The 19,976-nt window shown below is 36.6% G+C and overlaps 2 protein-coding genes across 3 annotated transcripts; both read right to left on the bottom strand.

Moving 5' to 3' along the window:
- Window positions 1-3,081: 3,081 nt before the first annotated feature.
- LOC147558429 (actin-depolymerizing factor 1) lies at window positions 3,082-4,819 on the bottom strand. The gene is made up of 3 exons (XM_086660081.1): window positions 4,576-4,819; window positions 3,600-3,865; window positions 3,082-3,498 (listed from the first exon to the last, which is right to left on the bottom strand). The coding sequence occupies exons 1-3, from the start codon at window positions 4,576-4,578 to the stop codon at window positions 3,348-3,350; spliced, it is 420 nt and encodes a 139-aa protein (XP_086516207.1). The 5' UTR covers window positions 4,579-4,819; the 3' UTR covers window positions 3,082-3,347.
- A 9,543-nt stretch (window positions 4,820-14,362) lies between these two features.
- Window positions 14,363-18,383, bottom strand: LOC147558428 (uncharacterized). 2 transcript variants are annotated; one of them, XM_086660079.1, is made up of 5 exons: window positions 18,176-18,383; window positions 17,915-17,989; window positions 16,519-16,833; window positions 14,722-14,980; window positions 14,363-14,596 (listed from the first exon to the last, which is right to left on the bottom strand). In XM_086660079.1, coding segments are annotated over exons 3-5 (564 nt in total). In that variant the 5' UTR covers window positions 16,822-16,833; window positions 17,915-17,989; window positions 18,176-18,383; the 3' UTR covers window positions 14,363-14,594. The 2 variants fall into 2 exon arrangements, with proteins under 2 accessions (XP_086516205.1, XP_086516206.1); XM_086660080.1 differs by lacking the exon at window positions 18,176-18,383 and having other exon boundaries at window positions 16,519-16,836; window positions 17,915-17,976.
- Between the last annotated feature and the right edge of the window lie 1,593 nt (window positions 18,384-19,976).

Here is a 19,976-nt window from a genome sequence, read left to right as displayed (position 1 = left end):
CGCGGCTAACATAGACCGGATCCTACAAGGGTTACACATCAGAGTAATGATTTGAAAGGAGAGAATTGACTAGAAGGAGAATGACAAATAAGTGGATTGGATCCATTATTGGTAAGTCCAGATTAATTCAGAGAAGTCCGAAGAGATACAAACATGTCCGGGCCCGAAAGGGAGGCCCGGAAAGGCTTTAGGTGGGCCGGCCATGTGATGGCCGACCAAGGCAAGGGGCCGGCCATAACATGGCCGGTTAGGCCCTAAGTGGGCCGGCCAAGGAAGCCCATAAAGGGCTATGTTGGCCGGCCACTCCAAGTAACCCTAAAGAGGGTATTTTGGGTGTTGCCTTATAATTAGGTTTTAGGAATCCTAGTTTGAGTCTAATACCTCTTCTAGGGATTTCTATATATACCTAATTATACAACCTAAAGAAAGAGATCCAGAAAAAGAGGTCTGAGAGTTAACTGAAAGAGTTTCAGAATATACATCTCAGAGAGAGAGAGAAAAGAAGTTTTCTCAAGTATCTAGTCAAGAAGAAGGAGTTCTTCATCTCAACCTTCAAGAAGGTCCTAGCTGACTGAAAAGAGGGAGTTCAAGTCATTACTCGGTGTCTCAAGTAGAGGAGCTACACTTGGAGCTCTTATCTTCCGAATACTGGTCAGGATTTAGTTCGTGGGAAAGCGATTAAGAGGTAATCTTATTTCCAATCTAGTTCATTGGTATGTTCATGTATAGATCCTGGAAACTAGTGTTAAACATAGAGATGTTTGAGATTCCGCTAACAACACTAGACAATTAGGTGTATGAGATACCCTATGAAAACCCTTCAAATAGGATTGTGACTTTCTTTACTAGGTTTTGATATCATTGTCACTGATATCTCCCGTCTTATGCCAACACTGAAGTGAAATCTCGAAAGGAACAAACTTGTTCATGGTCAAAACCTGTAGGGTTATGGAGTCTCTTAATGTTCTAAGTGGAATCTCAGACGTATCTACATCTAACGTTAAGTTGCCCAAGATCTCAACTAAAGATGAACTAGTAAAGTTAAAGATATACCTTAAATCGTTTCCCGCGGACTAAATTGATTGTTTTCTCTAGAAGACCGAGAACCCCTCTTGTGCAGTTCCTCTACTTGAGTCTTGAGACACCCGAGCAATCTACTTAATCTCTCATCTTTCAAGTCAGCTAGGAGCTTCTACAACCAATAAGATGGAGGACTAATTCTTCTGTTAGACTAGATAAATAGTTGGGACTAATTATATTTCTATCTTCTGCTTGATGTAATAAAAGATACAAATCTAGTGAGAATTTTTCATACACATTTTTGTTCTAGCGGGAGTCGTTATAGGGGAATTCTATTCAATATAGGATTCTGGAAAGACCACAAAAACAAAAAAAACTCAGAATCTTATTCTGAGTGGGATGCCCAAGACAACCAATAGTGGTTGGTTTAGGCAATCCCATTCCCATGGGACTTGCATTGGCCGACCCATGCCATTGCCCGGGCCAATAGAGCCAGCTTTGGCATGACTTGAGCCATGTGCCCGATCACCTATTTTGGCCCATAGGTGGCCTGAGCACTTGGCCTGGCCCCTATCATCCTTGTCTGGCTCTTAGTTGGACCCTTTTGAGCAAATTTAGGCGGATCTAATCTGACTCTTTTTATTTAATTTCTTCAAGTCATATCTCCCGATCGAGTCGACACTCTTTGATATAACTCGTTGTAAGATCTGGTCGCAGTTAGCTGCAAATAATTCGAGTAATTCGTCGATTGTAATTAGTTTCTATCTAAACATCACAATTTCTGAAACGATAAACACTATTTGTGAATTTAGCATAAACTAGGGAGTCATACAAGAAAATGATCACGAAGTGAGAGGCCATTTGAAAAATAACTGTGAAAAAATTAATGATTTTTTATAAAAATAAAATTATACACGGAATTTCGATTGGGGTGCATGATTATCGATTGTATAAAAGCTCATATGAAAATCTGGAACCTAGTGCTAGTTGCAGTTAATATTACTTGGACAAATTTTTCTTCCATAGAGAACAATGCACTTAGCCCTGATATGGTTACATTCCCAAGTTACGAAAATTAAGATTTCATTACCAACATCATTGCTTCAATTGCAGCTAAGCTATCTTAAAACGCCTCTACTGTATCTTTTAGCCTACTCTTCTTTGATTATTGACTTTTTTTTTTCTATGCTTCTACAAGTTCAAAAGACTAACCCTAGAGATGTGAGAGCACATGGAACATTTACAAGTTAATGTTCATTTCATCAATCTCACATATTTTGGACTATGTTCTTATATTACTCTTCACATCATGGTAGTTGACTCTTCTACGATAAAAGACTACTGCGAATCAGGACACTGGCCCAGCCCCATTACTGCCCAGACCATATGGGCCATGACTCCACAGGACCCTCAAAAGTCAAGACCAATTTGTCACAGGAAACAAAATCAACAGCCAAGACTTCAGGGTCTAACAGCCAAAACTTCAGGGTCAACACTCTATTGGTTCCTGCACTTTTTTCTATATCAGTCCATCCATCTTTATTTTTATTTTTTTGAATTGTCAAAGTGCCTCAAACCCAAGTGGAAAACTGAACCTTTTACCACTCCCACCAAGGTTTTACCACTCCCACCAAGGTTTTTGGCTCAGTCCATCCATCTTGTTTTCCCATTTGGGTCAGCTGAGATTTTCGGCTTCCTTATCTTCTTGCAGACTATATTTTCCTAACTAAACCCAATTTCTGACCTTACTTTTTTTTTTCATCGAAACAGAACTTTTCTCATTTTTTTAATTACAACATACTACGAGTTGAAGTATTTATCCTCGAGAGATCAGTTAATCAAGGGAGACATCAAGATATATGTGATATGAAATAGTAAGATTCAAAAACTGATCTCCTCAGCCAGAGATGCAAACCAACTGAAGTGTGTTTCAGCCAGAATCGCCTTATCTCCTAGGTTAGGCCGGTTTTGGGTCAAACACAAGAATTGAGAGACGTACAGACTTATCTTAGAAAAGAACAATCCAGTCTAATTGAATAGAAGAAAGGGGAGCAAAATAACTGATATCAAGCCAAATAAGATAAAAGGGGTAAACGAAACTACTGTCTACTACCCCAAACAAACTGTTACATTTAACTTGTATATAAGAATACAAGATACCCATCACATAAGATTCGAAAATAACATCACACATTATAGTTGAAATCACTGTTATTGTTGTTTTAGTAATAGAAGATTGTGCAGTAAAACTTGAATAACAAACCCATATCATACCTAGCCAAGAAATGCAGAAACTATGGAGAAATCATCTTGCCTCCATATACTACTCAATTTACTCGGCTTTTAATAACATCAAGATCCATCTCAGTTGGATCAGTTGCTTGCAACTCCACCTGAATTCCGTCTAGTTCTCTCTTGAATCTGTCCTTTGAACTTGCGTAAATCATCTTGCTTCTCACCCTCGATGTATCAGGTGACCTTTCAAACAGAAAAAACTTAATAGTATTACTATCGATTTCAAAGGGTTAGAGAGAATCGAAGTTAATAAGGAACGAATATAAAGATTATCAGATGAAAACCATGCGATGAAGAAGATCCTGCTTTTCTGGCAATTCTCTGCTGTTACAAAGTCGAAATCATAAACAGCATAGCGACATTCATTCTCAGGAAGAGATGCAGTGAAATCCTCGTAGCTTTCACCTGGTTCGCCAAGCTTTTCAACAATAACTTGTTTCATTTTCTCCTCGATCTTGAAAACTATGAAACGATGAGTCCTCTTAGCTTTTAGTTCCAAGAACCTAAGCTTGCAATCGTCGTGAACAGAAAACCCAGATGCCGCATTTGCCTATATATTCAAGTTACAATAATAACAATCATCAAAACTCATGAAATCAATTAAAACATCAAGAACTCTGATCAATACTATCATATAAGATTCTTCTTTAGCTTAATCAACAACCACCATCACCACGAAAATGGACAACTATTACAGAGAAAAACCCTAAAGTTGGCATCACATTTAACTACAAAAGGAGAATCAACAACTATAACCATCATCAATATCAAAAACTTTGAAGTCATATCTCCAAATTCCATTCTTAAGTAGAGAATCAACAGATTTCATTACTTCATACAAAATGATCTACTGATCTACTTCACTAACAAAGTTCTGATTCCTAATATAAATCCAAAGTAAAGCGCTCAATTACTCAAATCCAGTAACACCAGATAGGATTACCAAATACCTAAAAGGAGATTCACAAATCAATCATCAAACACACATAATCAGATCTATAACCTAATCACATGTTAAATCAAAAGAAACCGAGAAAAATCTCCCCGATTTTACCGGAAACTCCGATGATCAAATTCATTCAATAACAGAAACCGATCAAAAACTAAGAACAAGTAGTAAAACTCAGTAAAAGCTAATAACCTGGATGACAAACCAAAATAAGTATAGAAAATGAATCTAAACCCTAAGCGTACAGATTAAGCTAAGGTTCTTTAAGCTAAAAATAGGGCGAATTAGAGTATAAAGGAAGAAAAACAAACCATTTTTTCAAGGAAGATGATCGGAGAAGAGCGATCCAAGGAGATGAGAAAATCTAGGGCAAAGTAGAGAGAGAGAGAGAAGATAAAGTGAGAGAGATAGAGAGACCTCCGATGAGTAAAAAGGGAAGAGAGAGTCTTTCGTCTTTCGGTGGCTTCCTTTCAAAATATCATGATTCAGTCATTCGGTGACAACCGTGAAAAGTTACACCGAACGAATTAAAAAATGCCACGTCATTTATGCGGTGTGAAACTGGTTGCTTTACGAGATGGTGAGTTGAATCGGGGGTTTGAGTATTTGCTTTTGGATAAGAGATAGTTACGTAAATGTATAAAAGGTATTGTATAATTACGAGAGTTGCCATCAAACTTTTAAGGGAATAGTGGATTGTAATTTACCCTTTTAAGGTGAAAAGAATAAAGTTATTGGTTATATCTTTAAGATGGAGATGGAGACGTGCAGCTGCAGCATAGCAGCAGCATCTTTTGCCAGTATAGTATTCATTTTATGTAATATTTGTTGACGTACTTTTATGGTGGGTAAGCTTCACCAACCAATTTTCAGAAGTTTTATAAGGGCTTCCATTCATAAGTGATAAAATCACGATATTACATGAACGATAATTCTTATTTCTCTCTTCTGAAAACTTCATTAGAGTTAAATACTTTTAAATGCAAAAAAGTGCTTCATAAAGGAAAAAAAATTTGGACTAGACACAAACACGTTGATCCTAAAGATCGAGAAGAAAGACCCTAAAGGTTGACAAAAAGATCCTAAAGATCGTGAAAAGAGACCCTAAAGGTATGACAAATACTATAATAATAATAAAAGAACCGTCGACGCTATCATCAGAAAATCGTCGTCGTCACCGGAAAATCGCCTCCGTTATTGGAGAACCGCTTTCGTCACCGGAAAAACCGTCGTCGTCCAACTAAATGGAGATTATATAGAGATACATCCTTCTTATAGAGATTATATAGAGACACATCCTTCTTATGCCTCTCTTCGCACCACCACCACCGCCACGAAAACACCTCACCACAAAATACAACACCACCAACTATGAATCGCAGATCTACCACCATCACCATTAAACACATCCATCTTCTTCATTACTTCACACCACCTGATGATAGTATCTTTTGTGCCTCTCCTTTATTGGCGCCTCACTGTTATTGACACTTCCTTTTCTCTTCGATTTGAAATGGTGGACTCGAGCCCACCAATTCCAAATTCGATTGATTCGAATTGATTTTGTGGTTGAACACTACCACTACAACTAAATACAACTCAAATCGATGGATTCGGTCCAAATTCCACCGATTTGCGACATTTGTATCTAAATAAAATCAAACTAGATTTGTCAAATCAAAGGAGGTGCAACGGGCGCCAATAACATTAGTTGGATGAAAGCTTTCCGGGTGCTTCTAAAGACACCGGGCCAAGAGGCTGGTCATTGACCCGAGTTCTCTATAAGTACCGGTTTTTTATGTGGGTGACGTTCACCTTCGTTTGCTTCTTCAATCTTCTTCTTCCAAAACAAAAGGAAGTCCAATTCATTCTTCTTCCATCTTGTTCGTTGTTGCTTACCACCTCTTTCGCTCGTAGTTGGAGGAACATGTGATGCCATAATAAATAAAGACAACATATAATGAAGATTAGAGCGAGTGAAATCTTTCGATTAGAAAAAAAAATAAGAAGTCACTGACAGGGTAGTCTGTGACGTTTCAGTCCGTCACGGATTACCCTACCCATTATGGCCTTAAAGGTCACGGATATGGTAGTCCGTGACCAAGAAGACCGGGACGGACTGGACCAGTCTGTTCGAGCCGTAACAACAACACCAGTGAACTAGGACAGACTCATGGGGGATAAAATCTTGACATAAAACCCTCTAAATATGTTCGAAATTATAGTACACCACATTTTTAAACATGTTATACTATTCTATTGAGGTCCATAACCAATCAAACAACAAATTAATTCGAGAAAATCAGAAAATTTTTGTGTTTTTGAACCAACCTTAAAGGAGCAAATCGAGCTTGATTTTTACTTCGTCTTCACTAAATGTTCGTTGATTCTTTATCTTAGAGAGTAAAAGGACTGATTTAGTGAAAGAGTTGACAAAAACAAGTGAGAATATGAGAGATTAAGTGAGGAGATTGACGGAGGTTCGGTTTTGAGGTTTAGAGGAAGAAAATGAAGATTTTTTCCCAAATTTGTTTTCAAATTCTGAGATGTGGATGGAGGTTAGGGTTTGGTTAGATGAGTCCGGGTGCTTACAGATTAGGACGGTGCTAACAGAGAAAATAATTGCTGGGTCTGTTGCTAATAGAGCTCGCCCACTAACAACCTTTTGGTCTGGTGCCTTTAGAAGCACCCAAACTTTCCAACAATTTTAGCTGATGATATTGTAAATGGGTGAAGAATGGTTCCTTGACCCGATCTATTGAAAAGAAATTAGGGTGAATTTTGTTTAGACCCCGAATTTGATACCATTGGTCTATTTTGGCCATATAAGTGTCAAGCATATCGTTTTAGCTCTGAAGATTCATTTTTTCCTTCCAAAAGTACCTTGTAATCTTGTTTTTTTCATTCATCCACCTTAATCTCTTTTTTTCTCCTTCATATCAGTCCCTCACTCTACATCATCCAACCGTATACTCCCTCTACCTCACCTATTCTTTTTGTTGTACGTGACGGCATGTCGGCAACCTTCTCCAGTGACCTTAAAACAAAAAAGAAATAGTAATTTTTCTTCCCGCTTTATCCCCTCTATTGGGGGAAGGGGAAGAGAATTCATTCGTCGAAAATTTTGATGGAAGGGCACCTATCCAAGAGTTGTCGCAACGCTATTATGTATGATGAAACCATCAAATGTTTGATCTTTTCTAACTCTGTATGTAACTCACTAGAGGCTCGGGAAACAAAGAGAAGATGTGTACGGAGGAGAAACCACCAAGATTTAATAAAGCCCCCAAGCCCAGCCCAAAAATACTTCGGTTAAGAACCTTTTGATCATCACTTATTCAATGAAAATATGTAACAACCTAAAATACAGAGAAACATTTATCCTTTGTTCAAAATCCCACTCGATTGCTTGTTGAACCTTTAAATCGCAAGAAAGTAGGATACTCTAAATTTGGGGGTCAAAAAGTTTCATAATACGTTCTTGGTAGAAAAAATGTGAGTGAAATATCCCACTGGTGTAAAGGCCCCAAACTTAACAAAAAGTAGGGCTGTAAACGGTAGCTTATCGGATCGGATATAGGTATATCCATATCCGATAAGCTATCCGAATATCCGTATCCGATAATTATCCGACGGATATTATAAATCAATATCCGAATCCGATAATATTAACGGATATCGGATAATATCTGATAATAAATCTCAACCATACATTTTATATATTATTATGAATAAATTTAAATTTTATTATTTTTTTATGTTACTTATCGGATACGGATATTTATCGGATCGAATATTAGTGTATCCGTATCCGATATCCGATAAGGAATATCCGAATCCCTATCCGATAAGGAATATCCGAATCCGTATCCGATATCCGAAATTTCGAATACCGATGCGAATCGGATGTCGAATATTCGGATATCTATTGATAGGCTTAACAAAAAAGTTATCTAATTAAGAATTATTGTATCATCACGTATTAAATGAACATATGTAATGACTAAGAATCGAGAGAAACATTTGTTCTTTATTCAAAATCTCACTCAATTGCTTATTGAACCATGTGAATTGCAAGAAAGTAGGATACTCCAATAGCTTGGGTCAAAGAGTTTCATAAAACGTTATTCGAAGAAAAAAAGTGAGTGAAAGAACCCACTAGTGTAAACTAGGTGCTCTACCTAACTGAGCTATAATTCTTGTAGTTGTGATAGATAGTTTATCATGTAAATGATTTCTTGTCAAGATGAATCTTCTATGATTCAACATGAGAGCCTCTGGTCAGTTTTCTATCAAAAATTGTTATTGTTTGGAAATAAGATTGTATAAGCTTTTCACTTTTTTTGTTCACCGTACACAATTTCATGATGTTGATAAAAATGTGGATCTATAAATTCATTTCATACAATTGAACCTTCTGAAACTGTTTTTTAATAAAAAGATATTTTGCCATAATTGAACCCGCTCTGAATAATCCCCCTTTTGGTGGATTATATTGTTGCCTATATAATCATAAAAAGTTGATTTTTTGGAAATTTTAGATCAAGCTTCTAATAAACTTTAATGTTTTGCCTGTTTGGCCTAATTCTTGGATATATTTCTCCATGGAAGTATCCTTGATCCCCACAGTGCACAAAACTGACTATTTTGATTCATAACCAACTTTCCAACACATTTTTGCAACCGTACTACGTACTCCGCATGCATGTGACGCTGCAACAATATATTATGCTTTTGTGGTAGATGGAATTACAACTAGTGGCTTCCTTGAGGATCATGAAATTACTCGTAAACTTAATAAGAAAAGGAAACCTGTAGTGCCCTATCTGCCCTTTAAGTTTCTTGCATAGTCGTTGTCAGTGTAAGCACAAGTTCATCGTCTCTTCCAGTGGCGGACCCAGAAAATTTTCTTTGTGGGGGCACATTTGATTATATCAAACAGTAAAAAAAAAATTATCAACAATGACACATTATCGAACATCACTAAAAACTTTTAGCGAAAATAATAATAAGTAAATTATTAAAAAATAGGGTTAATTCCGTTTTGGCCCCCGATTTGTGACCAACTGGCCGTTTTAGCCCCCATAAGTGTCCGGCAGTTCGTTTTGGCCCCAAGGGCCAAATTTTTGACGAAATTATCCTCGGGGGCCAAAACAGAATTATTTCTGAAAAAGGATAAAAACAAAAAAAAAGCCACATCACCCCTTTCTTTATCATCCACTTCACCTTATCTCTCCTCCATCTCACCACCTCCTCTCCACCTCACCCTTCTTCTCCGGCGGATGGTGACCGGCCGGAATAAAAATTCCGGCCGGTCACCTTTAACATAAAAAAAAAAAAAAAATTTGTATCTCCTTCTTTCTCTCTCCTCTTCTTCTTTCTCTCTCTTCTTCTTTCTCTTTCTTTCTCTTTCTCTCTCTTCCCCTTCTTCTTCTTCTTCTCTCTCTCTCTCCTTTCTCATTTATCTCTCTAAAACCTCCGGCGAAGGGGTTTCCTTCGCCGGAGGCCTGCTTCAACAGACCCTCGGGGGTCTGTTGAAGCAGATCTGCAACAGACCCCCGAGGGTCTGTTGAAGCAGATCTTCAACAGACCCCCGAGGGTCTGTTGAAGCAGATCTTCAACAGACCCCCGAGGGTCTGTTGAAGCAGATCTTCAACAGACCCCCGAGGGTCTGTTGAAGCAGATCTTCAACAGACCCTCGGGGGTCTGTTGAAGCAGATCTGCAACAGACCCCCGAGGGTCTGTTGAAGCAGATCTTCAACAGACCCCCGAGGGTCTGTTGAAGCAGATCTTCAACAGACCCTCGGGGGTCTGTTGAAGAAGATCTGCAACAGACCCTCGAGGGTCTGTTGCAGATCTCCTCCGGCGAAGGAATCCCCTTCGCCGGAGGTTTTAGAGAGAGAAATGAGAGGTAGGAGAGAGAGAGAAAGGGGAGAGAGAGAGAGAGAAAGGGGAGAGAGAGAGAGAAAGGGGAGAGAGGAGAGAGAAAGGAAGAAGAAGAAGAGGAGAGAGAAAGGAAGGAATTTTTTTTTTTTTTTTTTTTAGTAAAGGTGGCCGGCCGGAATTTTTTATTCCGGCCGGCAACCTTTTCGCCGGAGAAGAAGGGTGAGGTGGACAGAGTGATGTGGTAATTGTTAGATGAGTTGGACAAAGAAAAAGAAAAAAAATAATTACAGAAATGCCATGGGGGTAGAATTGGGAGGTTTAAAAAAAGTTGGGGCCATTTAGGAATTTTTTGGGGCCAAAACGAACTGCCGGACACTTATGGGGGCTAAAACGGCCAGTTGGTCACAAATCGGGGGCCAAAACGGAATTAGTTCATACTAAAAGTCCATGTATGTAATAACAACACTCTTAATTAATTAAGCCGCGAGATTTGAATAATTAATGTTAAGTTATATAAAAACGAATATATACGAATTAATTAAGCCGCAAGATTTGAATAATTGTGTAAAGATTAAGGAAGAAGGAAGAGAGAAATAAGAGTGAATTCAAAAAGAATATTGCAAGAAAATAAACACAAAAATGAAGGTTAAAGGGGACTAATTGGAACTATGGAAATACAGATAATTCAACTAGAGAATAGATGAGCAAACTTGAATTTGCAAAGAATAAGAACGAAGGAAAATTTAATCAGATAATAGGAATTACAAAGAAAAATTGAGGTGTCAAAATGATAGAGGCAAAAACAAATAAGTAATTTTAGCACGACATGTTATTAGCGCTCAATTTCTACCTTCTAAAGGCAATCTGCCTTTAGATGGGCGCCATGAATACTTAAACGCGGTGTATTTAAAGTCAGCTAAAACAAATTACTTAAGGAAAAACGTAGGAAAAGAGGACAGAGGGGCTCGAAGCCATGACCTCTTACGCGTGCACCTAAAGATACTACCACCCGACCAAGTCCTCTTTGCTGCTAATTTTGTGCAATTACCTTTATTTTAAGGAAATAAGTTCGAAATTTTGGGGTTACAACCACTTTCGGCTTGGGGCCATGGGGGCACGTGACCCCATAGGCCCCAACGTGGGTCCGCCCCTGGTCTCTTCTCTCCCCGTAGACAATTTCAACCTCATTAATTCGTTTCAAATATTTTAACCTCATTAATTCGTTTCAAATATTTCAACACCCTTTTTGCTTCTTGTAAATGAAGTTTAATAGGACTCTCCATATACCTAGTAGTATTTTATCAGATTTTGTGTTATTACTCGCAATCAACACACATATTGTATTTGCTCAAATTTGTAATGACGTTGGGTAACTCAACTTAGACAACATGTTTTTGTTTTATCTGCAAAAACGTATAACGTGTTCGATATAACTATTTCTGACCTACATGCACAGGTTATTCGATACAAATTTTTTGAAGTAAGATCTCACTTCTTTTTGAGAAATGTCTTTTTGTTAGTCGTAATACTAATTTGGTTTAGTTATAATAGTTGGATATAGGTGGGTTTGTAATGAAATCCCTTTAACATGGACAAAAAGATATATTAAGATTAAATAAAAGTGAAAGTATCCCTTAAGTGTATTTTTTTCCTTGCACCTATTAAATCGGTAGTGAAATTTCGATAAATTCAGCTTAAGGAAGCTGTTGTGAACGTTTTTAGATTTTGTAACGCGTGCAAAATGAATTTGTTGAGGATATATTAGGTCTAAAGTGAAGAAATTCAAAAATCATTCTTGAAAAGGGTTACTCTGAAAAAGGAGAAAAGCAAAGAAGCAAGTCATTAGGGAAAAAAAACAGAAATCTTTATTCATGATGTTCATTACTATTCTTTGACCATGGCAATTGAGTGTTTGCTAAATACTCCTATAAACTTTTTCAACATTGACTCAATAATTCTTTGAGACAAAATTATAGATTAGGTTTTTACCAAATCATCCACAAAGCAGGTGTATAGTAAGAAAAAAATGGCTGTTATACTATTTCAAAAATTACTAATTTTTAACTATCAACCTCCATAATTTTGTAAATTCTTTTGATGTTAATTAATTGTTTCTTCCTTCTCTTTTAGAGATTTATTTTGGAGTGAACTTTTTGATTATAAATTCAATTAAATAATTATTCTCTTTTGCAACGGTAAGGACGGCTATATATAATATTTGAAATGAAGTCATTCTTAATGTCTGGAATATTATTTAATTTTATCTTATGAACCTGTAGACCCTAAATAGAGTTATGCTTGTGAAAGTTGAAACTAAAGATTTGAAACACCACTGAAAAATGTTTTTTTTATCAACATTTGTGATTTTGTCTGCACAAAAACTAAATAAAATACATATTAAATAATGGTTGGAACTTGGATATAAGCAAACATAAGAACAGTTTTTTTTTCATTTTTTATAATGGACCCTTGAGGATTAGGGTATATGATAAAACATAAATTCTTTCGTTTTTTGTTGTTAAACATTTTAGAAACAATACAATAAAACCGATATCTATAAACAACTTTTATAAACAACACAATTAGTGCCGCCAGATCAAGCAAACGTGATTAGGTCTAGGGTGCAATATTAAATGGACACAAGAATCATATAAGAATTTATATGTTCAATTTTAATCAAATTTCAACAAAAAAAAAATCAAAATAAAACACCCCCAATCAAAGCATAAGATGAAAATAATAAAAACCCACATAGAAGTGAAAATTCTCTTCATTAAACTTTTCTTTATTTCCATTACAAAGTAAAACTAAATTACTTTTCTCTTAATTAATTCCAACACACATATATATTGGATAAGTAGGTAAAATAAATTAAATAAAGAAAAGGACAATTTTTCACTCAACCAATCAATCAAGAAGTGCTGCTACTGAATCTTTCGATTTCATCATGACAACATTTTCTTGAAAACCCTTCTTGGAAGAAGGAAGAGGAGGAGGGAGATCAGGTGATTGAGATACTTTTGGGTTTGATTCAGAGCTACCCTTAACTCCATTAATGGAGTTATCAAGCAAATTAGTAGCATCAAAGCTAGCTAAGTCCTCAGGAAGTATGAATGTGGATTGTGATGCCCTTCTCTGGTGACGACTCACCTTTGTTCTTTGACTCGACATCTTAATCCCCAAAACCTAGAGACAGAGAGAGAGAAAAAGTAAGAGAAGGATTTGTGTTGAGAATGAGAATTGAGATGGGAGAATAAGTTGTTTATATAAAGTATTTTGGTGGGTGTGAAGTTAATGAGTTTACCAAACAGATAAAATGAATAGTAATTACCAAGAAATTGGGTAGAATCTTTTCTTTACCAGGATACCATTTTTTACCACTTTCAAAGATATGAAGAAGGAATTAATTTTCTTCTGCTTCTAGTACTTCACTAACCAAGGACCAAAAGTCTTGACCTAAGTAGATGAAGATATTCTAGAATCATTCATTACCAGGTCGATTTAGATTTTAAAATGTTTGTTTTTGTGAAACTCGTTTAGATAGATGACTTGGGTTGAGTTTGAACTCATATTTGAATCACACGATTCATATTCAGATATGTTAGATTCAAACAATAGAAAACAATAAATAATGAAATATAATTGATCTCTTCATGTTCGTTTCATGTGCGAAGTACTACTACACAAATAATGATCTCCTCATTAATACTATAAAATCTTTTATTAATGTTTAAAATTTGATATTTTCAATAGATATATAGAAACAAATTAATTGTGAAAGTTTCCAAACTTTTGCTACTTCACCATGAATAACTCTCTTGGTTTGGAAAATGTCTCTCTGCCCGACCACTATCCTCGCCGAATTCCAGTCGGATTATGTGTTTCCAGTCGGATTATGTGTCTGAACAAAATTTGAAGAGAGAGAGAGTATTTACTTTCTCTCTAAACCCTGACAAGCCACATATTTCAGCCGGGATTAGGCGATTGGGCAGAGAGCATGACCGATTGCTCCTGGCTTTGTACGAAAGGAACAGAAACAAAGAAGAAAAATGTTAAGTACATCGAGGGAACGATCTATAAAGAACACAAGATACTGTATTTCGCTGTCCATGGTGTTGGCCTAAGTTTGATTAACGGTGGTGAGGTTTTCGGTCCTCTATTAAAACCATTTGAACGTTAACAAAAAATGAAAGAAATATAAAAACCATTAGATCATCCAAATGAAAATAGATAGATGGCAAAAGGATGCAAGATAACAATTGGGAGGAAAAGAAAAAGCATGAAACCAACTTTAAACACTATATACAGATACTCCTGAATTAGGGTTTGTTTTTATATACAAAATAGCTAGCATGAAGAAACAGATTCTAGCTAGGTAGCTTCAGCAACTGAAATGTGCATGCTGGTGAGAGATGTCATGAGGAAGCTACTCCCACATTTCGAGTCCTGCACAAAAACAATGTCCTCGACTGACTTATTTAGTCGATCAGCTAGAAATAATCTATCATCGGTTATCTGTGATGAATCAGGAAATGATAGTTCTAGTTCTGAGTTGCAAGTCGTGTACTTACAGTGTTGGTTCTTGTCATTGTTGTTCTTGCTCCCACGAGATGACTTTCCTTTGTTTTTGCGTTTTCGATGTTTCTTGTTGTTGGATTTGGAATTGGAATTCGGTTGTTCGTTCTCGTGACTTCTCACAGTGTGTGAGAGAGATGTTGTTGGTGGGTCTCGCACATTAGGAGCCCACTTTACTTTCAGCTTCTCCGGAAGTGTCGGTTTCCCATCTTTTTCACGACCACCTTTCATGGCAGACACGAGCTTCTTTGGAGTCTGTCCGGTAGGGGCGTACATAAAATAGAAACGGAAACAAGATATTGGCATGATTTTAACTTCGAACACAATCTTACTAGCAGGATAAAATTATAACTCAATGTATAATAATTAGAGGGCTTCATACATTTAACGCAAGGGACTTCTGAGATCAAAGACAGAAGTTCTTGTATACAAGTTTATAAGGATTTAAGAAATCGAAGACTTGACATTTCTTATATGCATTAGGAAACAAGACAAAAACCCACAAAGTAAAACGGGAAGAAATATTTTTAGCCGGAATTTCAGAAACTATGTCGATAAAGTAAAGAAAAACACTCCAACAGCCACAACCAAAACCAAAGTGGTATCAAGGCGTATTAAAAGCATTACCACGTTCTTTCAACACTAAGCCTTGTTCACAGGAATCACGTCTCTTGTTAATGAAAAGTTCTACTTCTTCCTTGACAAATAAAAAGCTAAAGCAGAGCTAGACACCGACTACCTGTTTACCAAACTTGGTACTAAAATTACTCTTTATCTGCATCTTTTCATGATACTAGACTAATCAATTGACAAGCAAATTACTCGATAATCATTTTTGGAAGAGCGTCATAAAAGATCGGTTCTCGTCTGGAGTATCAAAACCTAAAGTTAGGAACCAACATATGATTTTTGTTAATACCGTTGAAAAATAACGAGGACAGCTGAACAAGCCAAACAAACAATAAACATAACGCACTATCACCACCTTGAGTCTTGCTATGACATCAATATCTACTTCGAGTTTTGATAAAAGATGATGGCAAGAGTTCAAAACAGGAAACTGATAAAATTATCATGCATCTGGTTACAACTCAACCGGTAAACGCTATAAATGACCCCTTAAGGACTGCGCTTTAGACAAAAAAGATCAGGCAGGGAGAGATATGTGCAGGAAAACAAAATACAGATTCTACCACCTATACTTGAAGTTATTTCGTTGAGGTCATACTATTACCAAATAAGGGAAGTTTAAAGGCAAGAACATCAATACGTAGGCAATTCCCAAATACATTAACATGCGGTGGAAAAATTACGACTGACACTCGTCAAACCACTAACTTGACCTCTTGAACGGAAATACAAGTCCAGTTATTTGAAATGATAACAGAATCAGGTTATATCATCTAATTGGTTATTTTGTTTATTTCGAAAAGCATCCTTTGCCTCAAAACCAGTATTGTAATGATATACAATTTTCGAGGATTTTGGCCAATTAAATGGTAAACCTACCATTGAATAATATGGAAAACCTTGACATGCACCTTCTGAGGAAGTCTATGATACAACATGTAGTCCGTAGATACAGAAAGTTACTTATTTTACCAAGTTAAGATTCACCAACGGAACGAATTTAATGATTGAGAGTTATAGGGAGAAATCAAAGGCAGACAGTATTAAGAGGAACCTGGGGTTCATGCAATGGTAATCTGTACTACTAAGCTTAACAATTCCCATGGTCACGAGTCATGAGAGTTGCTTTCTAGAGATTAAAAAGTAACAGTCTAGTTTAATACCTTCTGAGTAAATTCATTTGACGGCATGACCTCAGTTATGGATTCATTCCTCAAGGTTCCTTTATCATGATGACGTATCTCACTCGAATCTAAAGATTGAATGCAGCTAGATACACATAGAGTAATATCTTCAACATTTAAGGTTTTACTAACTGCAGTCCCAAGTTTTGATTGATCACTGTCTTCACCGGTACACTTCTTATTACAACTACGTCGCTTTCGATTAACAGAGGATCGCTTTCCACCATGAAGGCTACTTGTATATTCAGAAAGTGAATTCTGACGAGGCCTAGAAGTATCCATTTATTCCAACGCCTGCTAAACAAAGAATTGCAAAGAATTATAGATAGAAGTAAAAATGTCCAGTCATCTGTAGGATGTAAATAAACAATTATAACCGCGATACATTTTGAGCTACCCGGACACTAGCCACATGAGGAATGATTATAAATCTATCCCCATACAAACCCACTTGCTCTATTTGACACTTGAAAACGTAAGGAAAACAACTAAAAGGGTAAAAAAATTTAAGGAACATACAACCAGAGTCTAGAGCGCAATGAATAAGTCAAAAACTATAGCATTTCGATGTTCAATTGCTCTCCAATGATGGGCAATATTAGGATCAACCAGCACAAGCAAATACAATAACAGCTAGTCTTGGTTCCGTTGCCACTTTCGCGAAAGATTCAGCTCCTATTTATGTATTGGTAATATTTATTTAGCTAAGAGCTCACATGGACCAATTACTAAGAACCTATGTATTTGGCAAAATAGGGCGTCATTTTTGTAGCTAGCTTAATATCAACAGACTAAGAATTCTCACACCTTATTTTATAAAACTCATATGGATATAACTAAGCCGAACACTGCGAAGGTCATATATAAGATGTACAATATCTGCAAAAATTCCCTATATACCAATCTGAGCTAACAGATTGTGAACTTTTAGTTTACCATTTATAGTTTCATCCTAAATGCGCATAATGATGAGAACCCAATCACATTTCATCCGTTCCATGATGGATAACAAGTAATTAAGCAATAATTAATGAACTTTTAGTTTACCGTTAATGATTTCGTTCAAAATGTATATAATGAATGAGAACCAAATCACATTTAATCCGCTCAATGATCGATAACAAGGAGTAATTATAAGCAATAACTAATCGTTATTCCTATTTTGTTTTAGAAACAACATGATTCGAATTCTACTCGCCCTAAGTGAAGAGATAATAATGCTAAATAACAATCTCCACTAATGCCATTGACAAGTTAAGTCAGTACAACTCACACACCCATCACACCAAACTACTAAACCCTATAACTTAAAGACAGGGAATATGATACATACATATATATAGAGTACTTATTGGACTGAATTGGGGGTCATTACCTTTAGGATAAACCACCAGCAATTCCAAGTAGAATCAAATGTGAGCAATCTCCAAAAGCAACTTCTAATCTCAAACTATAAACAATATAGATCAAATTTATTAAAACATTATGATTGAACATCAAAACTATTCTAAAACAAGTGGAGATTCATGATTTAACCTAATTTATAATCAACTCAAGATTACTAGGCTGATTCGACATTTCAAGATGTCTTATAAGACGATGAGAATGAAAACCTCTATGAAATTAAAGAGCTTACTCAAGTACGCATTATCAGAGCATTTCAACGATCTGATTCAGACAGAAACGAAATGGTGAAGTTTACGAGGTTCTTGAGTTCGATCAGTGAGATACTACTTTTTAGAGAGAGAGAGAGAGAGAATAGAGGGGGTTTATCGTGTTGGTCACTTCAATCCGTATTTATAGCAAGGGTTTATCCGTCTTCATAGGTTTTACCGACAAAACACAATAGTGTAGGTAAATGGTAATAATAATTAACCTCAAGGGTTATCTTATTGTTGGTTGGTCCTTATATGGTCTTTTTTTTTGTTGAAAGGTCCTTATATGGTCATGGTAAATAGTTTTGACTCTATAAATTTCAGCTATTAGATGATCATGTTGGTTTTAGGGACTAGGATCCGCAGTCCAACAACCAAGGCGACCAATGGGCCAGGCTAGCCCCCAGTCTAAAAGGTCCGACCACTGCCTTAAAAAGCTCGATATGTGACATGTTCGAAGTCCAAACCGCATCACTGGTTGACGAATGCTTTACTTTTTCCGTTTGTGATCTTACTTTTTTGGTTTCAAACAACATTACTGAACACTGATTAGATGTAAATGAAGCGAAGGAGATTTCTCCCTCTTTATTGACGGAGGGGAGAATCTCTTTCGCCAAATCTTCATATCTTGTGCTTGTGATAAGTTTCACTATTGGGCGTCTCTAGGGTAGTTTAGTTGGGACCCCTAAAGTGTTATTGATGCTCCTTTTCCTCCTCCTCCCTCAAAATTTGCTTTGAGGGGACACCACTAAAATTTTTCTTCCTCTTTAACTATCTATGGCCTTAGAGGAAGAGTGTCAATAATAATCTTGGTAAAACGGCCGCCCACCTCATCGGGCTGCCTATACTATTTTGGGTGATTCTCCATATTTGTGATCTAACAAAAAACCTATGAACTTGGACTCTCCTATCATGTTCTTGTTGATTTTTCCTCACTGGCTGTGCAAATTTAAAATTTTCTTTGGCAGAGAAGAAGAAGATTTATACTTCAGTGCGTGCTCTTAGACACGTAATGGAAAATACCATTGGTTTCATTGGTTCCCAAACAACCCATTCAATATTCCATTATTAATAGAGGTCTTAAACAATGCTCCAATCTAGGGTAAGCCATTTTTCTAGGAATACCATGATCCAATCTAGGGTAGTTTGGATAAGGGATATACCCTACTAAATCACTCATAGTTTGATTCGGTTACCATCCAATCACAGAAGCGCGCTTGGATAACATCAAATACCGACCAACCATGAAGTCAATTTGTTCATAAAAACATTAAATCAAACAGTTCTCTTCATGCAATTAGCAACAGATCAACCTTCTCCTTCTCAAAACCTATAGGTACAATCAACCAACATAATATTTGTTTTTCAACTAAAAAAGAACTAACATAATATTTGTTCATCCACATAATTGGAATTTATGTGTTAGAGTAGCTTAACAAAATATATAGTGTCTGTAAATGAGCAATCTCTCTTATGTTATGAAAGGAAAATCATATGCATCGGACTACTTATATACGCGGCCGTCTTGGATGAACAAAATTGTAAGGGCACAACAATAAGGGTTAAAACCTTTTTGTTTACCCTAAAAGCCCACAACCATTTCTTCAATCTGGTAAGGGTTGCTAGCAGACTGCCATCACCGACGATCCTTAGAAAAATTCAGATCTTCTTCTTCATCTTTTCCTCCGACCACCACCGCCACCCTCTCTCATTGCCGACTATCTTTAAATTTTTTTGGATATTCTTCTTCCTCTTCGCTGACCACCACCCTCTCTCGCTCTT

Source organism: Eschscholzia californica, unplaced genomic scaffold, assembly GCF_041429995.1.
Source record: "Eschscholzia californica isolate CP2 unplaced genomic scaffold, dmEscCali1.0.p SCAF_2, whole genome shotgun sequence".
NCBI lineage: Eukaryota > Viridiplantae > Streptophyta > Magnoliopsida > Ranunculales > Papaveraceae > Eschscholzia > Eschscholzia californica.
Note: the sequence above shows the minus strand (reverse complement) of the source record. Positions and strands in the feature narration are given on the sequence as shown.

What these genes read in the sequence shown, in the direction of transcription:
- LOC147558429 (XM_086660081.1), bottom strand. An exon ending in AGGATCTTCTTCATCGCATG is followed by an intron (nt 3,499 to 3,599) that starts GTTTTCATCTGA and finishes TCTGTTTGAAAG; the next exon opens with GTCACCTGATACATCGAGGG.
- LOC147558428 (XM_086660079.1), bottom strand. Translation starts at nt 16,821, where the DNA reads ATGGATACTTCTAGGCCTCGTCAGAATTCACTTTCTGAATATACAAGT. An exon ending in CAAATGAATTTACTCAGAAG is followed by an intron (nt 14,981 to 16,518) that starts GTATTAAACTAG and finishes CCTACCGGACAG; the next exon opens with ACTCCAAAGAAGCTCGTGTC.